Below are 7,517 nucleotides of genomic sequence, written 5' to 3' on the forward strand. Positions count from 1 at the left end.
GCGCCGGATCCAGGGCCAACACCACCCCGCCCTTCAGGCGGCTGGATCCTCACCATTATTCGCAGACACACAATAGTCAAGACCGCCGCACTCCAAGAACAACCCATCTCTGCCATGATGCCACGATACAACGTCAGATCGAAGTCATTCCAATAGCTTGGACTCCACAAAGCTCTCGTCGGGATCAGCAACACCTCCGCCAAGCAGGGTCATGGACTGAGAGACCATTATTCCTAAAAACACCATCAACGGCCCCACCGTTGAAGGAGGAATCTCAAAAACCATCAATCGTGCTTCAGCCGGAAGCAGGGGTCGAACTCTCTCACGCCATGAAGGATTTCCATGAACAAGCCCTCGCTCATCCTATAGCGCCGCAAAAAACTGTTGGCGTGTGTTGCAGTGTTAGAGAACTAGTCGTAGTACAACATCATATGACCCTCCAACCTCTGCCGGAGCTTCGACTTACTTCTTCCCGGTCTTGAACCTCCATGGTGCGACCTCTTCTTCTTCTCCTCGACGCCATCAAACATTTTTTGAAGGCAAGTGATGATCACCAACTGCTCCCGAACGTCGTCATCATAGGTTGCATCGTCATCCATGATTTGTTGGATCATTTCCTTGTCGCTATCCATGTCTAGAGGCAAAAAAAGGGGTTCGAAATCATCGGCAGCAATGGAGGCAACAAACAGCGACCGGTGTCGCCTACCAGACAAACGGTCGAACACCTTTTGTGCGCAGTGGAGGGGGGAGTGGCCGCCGCGTTCTGGCCCGATTTAGCGAACTACATGCAGCGAAAAGGGCGGTGAAGGAGTCCGGCGTCGCGACAGATTCCAACGCAGGAGAAATATTCTGTTGGAGTGACCGACGATTTGATCAACGGTGAAAAGGTGAGAGGCGCGGGAGGGGAGACGCGACGCGAAAGAAAGACGGAAAGCAACAATGTGAAATGTGGTCGGTAGCAGGTAGATACCGGTGTCGCTTTTAGTTGCGTCCCTCCCTCCCATTAAATATGTCTAAATATGGATGTATTTAGATATCAAATAATATCTAGAAATAATATCTAGATCTAAACATGTTTAATGGAACGGAGAAAGTACTATACTTTCGATCTTAGTATAATACTCGAATTTTAGGGATGTATTTGTGCCTCGGAGTAGATGGGCTGATGTGCAATGACGCACTTCTTTTTAGTAAATGAAAGCGAACCATGCGTACTACTGTACCAAAAACCATGTGGTGCTGACGGTGATTAGCGATAACGCTGATCGGTTGCATACATGTGCTAGAGCAAGCTAGGAGGGATGGATGCATGCGGCGCGTCGCGCAGGCTGGAAGGGACCGACGTGGTCTCTGCCACGCGATCATCCAGCGGCCGGTCCAACTTCTCTTTAAGTTTCATAGCTACGGAAATCAGTTAAGGTGCCGACGGCTAGATCCTGTGCCGATGGTAAAATATCGGAGCGTCGTTCCGACCAAGCCAGCAGGTCAGTCGTCGGCACAGGTAAACCATCGGCACATGAAGGTCTGTGCCGATGGCAACCGTCGGCACAACCTCTCCGTCGTGACGGTGAACTAACAGCGTCAGACCTGTGCCCACATATTTCAGCCCTGTGCCGACGGCGTCGGCATAGCTATTTTTCATTTTACCACATTAATCTTCAAAAAATCATAACTAAATCATTGTAATCAGAAAAATATAAATAATATATCAAAAATTTCAGAAAAATAAGTTCTATCTTGGAAAAATATCAAACTTGGAATATTTAAAATATCTCAAAGAACCTTATAAAAAATGAGCTATCATATCCGATGTTTTATGACTTTCACACAGAACAACCAATGTTATGGATAGAATCCTGGCATAGTTTGTGATGATGTGTGCCCATATTGTGCACACATGTGCATATTGGGATGTCTTACGATATTGTAGGAGGAAGTTTTCCATTTCATCGCACGAAAAAACTATTTTTCATTTTTGAGGTGCCGAAAACGGTGTGTTTTGTGAAGCAACCACCACATTAAAGATTCACATGGGTACCAACACATTTTTCAAAAATACTAGACCAACTAAGATGGAAAATTTCTCAACCTGTGTATCTGGAACCTTTCCATCCACCCCTCATGAAAAAGACAAATTCCTGCAGAATCGGTAGGAGGCCGACCAGATTTGAACTATAAGTACATGATATATTGCTCATGATTTTTTGTAAAAATTATTTTTAGATTCACAACATGTTATTTCATTAGAGATCCAGTGAAAGTTTAGCGAGCCTCAGCCCCGGGCAAAGGATCTTCATGCCCGCCGTTTTGAATATAGTTTGAAATAGGCATAAAAAATTCGAAAACGATCCAAACAATGTAAAACCTTCGCGTGGTCTCATATTATGTGTCATAGTTGCAAGGAAAAATATTAAAGTTGGAAAATTGTGAACATCACAAAAAATCGTTCACAAAATGAGCTATCATGTTCGAGGTTTCATGACATTTAGGTCAAACGACCAATGTTATGGATAGAATCGCGGCATAGTTTGTGATAATGTGCCCATATTGTGCACACATGTGCATATTGGAATGTCTTACGATATTGCAGGAGGAAGTTTTCCATTTCATCGCACGAAAAAAACATTTTCCATTTTTGAGGTGCCGAAAACGGGGTGTTTTGTAAAGCAACCACCAAATTAAAGATTCACATTGGTACCAACACATTTTTCAAAAATAGTAGACCAACTAAGATGGAAAATTTCTCAACCGGTGTATCTGGAACCTTTCCATCTACCACTCATGAAAAAGACAAATTCCCGCCGAATCGGTAGGAGGCCAACCAGATTTGAACTACAGGTACATGATATATTGCTCAAGATTTTTTGTAAAAAATATTTTTAGATTCACAACATGCTATTTCATCAGAGATCCAGTGCAAGTTTAGCGAGCCTCGGCCCCGGGCAAAGGATCTTCATGCCCGCCGTTTTGAATGTAGTTTGAAACGGCAATAAAAATTCAAAAATGGTCCAAACAATGTGAAACCTTCGCGTGCTATCATATTATATGTCATAGTTGCAAGGAAAAATATTAAAGTTGGAAAATTGCGAACATCACAAAAAATCCTTCACAAAATGAGCTATGATGTTCGAGGTTTCATGACATTTAGGTCAAACGACCAATGTTATGGATAGAATCGCGGCATAGTTTGTGATAATGTGCCTATATTATGCACACATGTGTATTTTGAGATGTCTTACGATGTTGCAGGAGGAAATTTTCCTTTTCATCGCGCGAAAAAGCCATTTTCCTTTTTTGAGGTGCCAAAAACGCGATGTTTTGTGAAGCAACCACCAAATTAAAGTTTCACATTGGTACCGACACATTTTTAAAAAAATACTAGACCACCTAAGATGGAAAATTTCCCAACCGGTGGATCTGGAACTTTTCCATCCATCCCTCATGAAAAAGACAAAATCCCGAATCGGTAGGAGGCTGGCCAGATTTGAACAACTGGTACATGATCTAATGCTCATGAATTTTTGGAAAAATTATTTTTAGATTCAAAATATGATATAGGTGTCATATTTGGATTCCTCTCATTTTTCTAATCGATTTAGACATATTATTTGTCAAATTTTGATTTACAGATTTAAAGATATTAATTATTCCATATTAAATAAAAAAGAAAAAATTATTTTATTGTCCATTTGAATTCAAGATTAATATACTCATTCTTGTAGTTTATGTAGGTAATTGTTTGGAATTCAAAAAATAATGATGTGCAACATCAAGCAATAAGGATTAATAGTATTGATATGGTATTATTGTCAGAAGGTGTCATTTCTTTCATGGAATCCAATCTAAATGGAACCGAGAAGTTAAGCGTGCTAGGGGTGGAGTAGTGTGAGGATGGGTGACTGACTGGGAAGTTTGACCATGAGTGGAATTAGACCTAATAGTAAGTGTAGTTAGAGTTAAAATGGTGCAGGTGAGAGATTAAAAAATTGGGATAAAAAAATTGAATTTTTTTTGAAAAAATTCGAGCCAGAATTACCAAACGGCGTTATTTCTATGCCGACGGCATATTTGCCTGTGCCGAGGCGTTATTGTGCCGACGGCTGCCGTCGGCACAAGCCTGTGCCAAAGGCAAGGCAAGCTATGCCGCCGGCCGCCGGCCGTCGGCACCTTGACTGGTTCCGTAGTGCATCTCTAGCTGGATGTTTGGGTAATTAGGGTATCAACGGATCGACGCAAATAGACGAAAAGCGTCTGCTTGCGTTTGTGTGGATGAAAAACGCGTTCTAGCTAGATGCAAATTAAGGTGTAATACGTTTTAGTGGGAGGCGGCGTTCCCGTCGACCGCGAGATGCATGTGGTGACTTCATCAATCTCAAAACCTGCCGGATCAAGTTTTTTGGACACAGTCTCTCGGAGATGTTCATATAAGTAGGGTGTGCGTGTGTGCGTTTATAGGGGCGAGTGTATGCACGTTTTTGTAAGCATCTACGTTTGTACCGCGTTTCGAAAAAAATAGTGGTACCCGAAGATGGAGCCTTCTCTACCGAATTCGGGTTATCCTTCACTAGGAGTAGAACTAGATTCATTGGTTCCATCCATGTTGTTCCTTTTTGAGGGATTTCATCCATATTTTTTTAATATTTTCTTCGATTTTTTTAATTGATAAAAAATTAGTAGAAAAGTTGACTAAATTTGTGTTAATTAAAACGAATTGAAGGGAGTATAACTATTCCTCTAGCTAGCTAGCAACCAGTGAAAAAAAACGAAGCTTTGCTAGTATATATTTATTTTTTCCTGTAAAAGAACAATGTTACACTTGCACCGCATGAAAAATATATCAATTATCAAACAGCACTTCTCACTCTCAGAATATCGTTCACATGACACAACTCCTGTGACTGCGAGTGATTTCAACAAATTGGATATTTGCTATGCTTTATAGCAAGAGTTTGCTTATGATATCCTTTTGTCTACCGGTGACTTGTACAAGCTTGCAACCTCCTCCTCTGTCAGCACCGACGGGGCGACTTCGATCGGCTCCACGACGAAGCCAGCCTCCTCGCACGCCTTCTTCAGGAGCTCCGCCTGTGCGTCCCCATCCGGGCAAAACGCAACCACTGCACCTCCGCTGCCGGTGAACTTCGATGCAGCGCCAACACTCCTCGCTACTTCGACCATCTTTATATTCACCGCTCCAAGCACGTCGTCTCCAAACATTTGCCTACAACCACCAATCACGCTTAACTAGTTAACTCACTAGTCGGTAATATTGTTGCGATGGAAAATCTCATATCTTGGCTAACAAGATTGTTGATTTCTAAGCCTCGTTGACGTTAGCCTCACCTTCTCAGATCAAAGTTTCTGTTCATAAGCCTCGCGAGTTCAGTGTAATTCTTCTGCAACAACGCATTGTGGCCGTCATAGGCTAGATGCGCGACTTCCTTCATGGATGATATTATGAACTCGTCGCCATCAAGCCATCTTTGCCTGACACTGCTGTGGACCTAATTGGTTATACAAGGTTTGAAGTTTGATATATTAGTCTAAAGGAGTGTAAAAATATTTTTCAAACAAAAGGTTTGGAATATTAACCAAGATTGAACAAACCTTGCCAGAGTCGCTTGGGTTCTCAGCATAGATAAGATAGAGAGGGGGGAGTAGATTGACGTCTAGCGGTGTGTATATGCCGTGACCCAGCTTATCCATATGCTCTTGGCTAAAATCCTGACAAGTGGCAAAACTGAAAGATTAGCCCACAAGAGTCATCATCATGACTAACAATCAGGTAGCTAGGTTAGGTGATCGACGTGGAGGGGTGTTTTATAATATAGCTGCCACCAATCACACAAATTTGCCGTACCATGTAAACAAGGCCACAGTAGACCTGCGCGACCCGGTCCTGGAGCCCGGCGACGATCCCGAGCTCCTTCTCCGCGTCGAGGATGAGGTTAGGCCGGACCTCGACCCTGATCTTGTCCCTGACATTGTAGAAATCGAGGAGGCAGCTCAGCGCCGCGCACACGATGGCGCTCGAGCCGGAGAGCCCGGCCTACAGAAATGCAGAGGAAACAGGACTGTCAGTTACGTCATGACAAAAGGGTGTTGTAGGACAGAGGAATCTAAGGGCGGGGTACCTGGCGAGGAATGTTGGTGTCATAGGACAGAGTGAAGTTCTTGTCCTCCAGGGCGATGCCGTTGTGCTTGCAGTGGCTGTGGAAGATTTTGCAGATGGCCAGCAGCAGCCGCACGCCGCCGTAGTACCCTCCCCCGTCCAGACGCTCCACCTGTTACACGCACGGAGATGTCGGTTTTGATTCGTGCAATTGACTAATCGGTGCCGATCGATCTTGGCACGAAAGAAACTATGTCTTGCCAAATCCGATTAATCTCTGCATGATCGGATTGGGCTAGCTGATTGGGAGGAGAAGAGACGGTGGGAAGGAGGAAGAATTTCGATTTGGGGATTGCGATCTTACGAGTGCGGAGAGGCAGGGGAAGGCGACGAGGTCATGGCGCGGGTGGGGCTGGATGAGGAGCTCCTCGGAGGGGCGGAGGCGGACGGTCGCCCAGAGGCCGGCGACGGCGAAGGAGACGGCGCGGCCGCCGTACACGTCGCTGGGGTTGCCGAGGAGACCCACGCGCGCGTATGCCCTGTGTTCCACTTCCATCGCCGCCGCCGCCGCTGATCCTCCGGCTCCGGGTAGAGATGGATGACAAGTCAGGTCAGGTTGGTGGACCGGATAACGACGCCAGCAGAAGAGTTCGTCACCACCGGTTTCTCCGATGCCGCTACTCCTGTACTTGAACTGTTGCCGGTGTATTGGTCATATACTGTGCTATCTCCGGCAACAGCAGTGTGTTCCATCTGGCGATCATATCTGCCAGCTATTACGTTATTGGCATAATGTTTCAATATTTTGTATCATGATAATCTTGACTACGTGCACACATCTGGCGATCATATCTGCCAAACATTACTTCTCTAGGATATTGTTCAGTATACGTGTGTCATGACGACACAGAGTACATTCACATTTGCAGTAACACAAAATTAGGAATAGTGAATACATCGATCATGCACATGATCAAAATGTTGAAAAGGAAAAGTTAAAGAGTATGACATAAGTATCACGCAAAAGTGATCAACGGAAACATCGGCGATCAATACATATAAGCATGTGTGCCCAAATGCTCGTCGTCTTGGAGGCACCGTCGTCCTCCAGTACGATGTGCTTATATTCCTTTATTTTACTTTTTATTTATTTAATCTTGAAATCCTGTTACAAGTTGGTAGTGTTTATATTTTTGATTCTTCAAAGTGTAGTGTTGATTCTTCAATTAGCGGTTAGATTTGGGGGTTCTGGACCATGTTGTGCTTTTGCATATTTTGATTCGCATGTTTATATGGACTCCATCTATGTTTTATGTCGAAGTGCCATGGCTACATATCCGAAGAAACCAAGGACGCACGTGTCCGCACCTGGTTTTGTCCGCTAGCCAACCGAACACGAAATTAT

The 7,517-nt window shown here is 44.2% G+C and overlaps 1 protein-coding gene across 1 annotated transcript; it reads right to left on the reverse strand.

Moving 5' to 3' along the window:
* Nucleotides 1-4,756: 4,756 nt before the first annotated feature.
* LOC127308678 (probable glucuronokinase 2) lies at nt 4,757-6,850 on the reverse strand. The gene is made up of 6 exons (XM_051339573.2): nt 6,477-6,850; nt 6,135-6,284; nt 5,861-6,049; nt 5,608-5,724; nt 5,344-5,504; nt 4,757-5,221 (listed from the first exon to the last, which is right to left on the reverse strand). Exons 1-6 carry the CDS (start codon nt 6,666-6,668, stop codon nt 4,954-4,956), a joined length of 1,077 nt encoding a protein of 358 aa, XP_051195533.1. The 5' UTR covers nt 6,669-6,850; the 3' UTR covers nt 4,757-4,953.
* Between the last annotated feature and the right edge of the window lie 667 nt (nt 6,851-7,517).

This window comes from Lolium perenne, chromosome 6 (assembly GCF_019359855.2).
Source record: "Lolium perenne isolate Kyuss_39 chromosome 6, Kyuss_2.0, whole genome shotgun sequence".
NCBI lineage: Eukaryota > Viridiplantae > Streptophyta > Magnoliopsida > Poales > Poaceae > Lolium > Lolium perenne.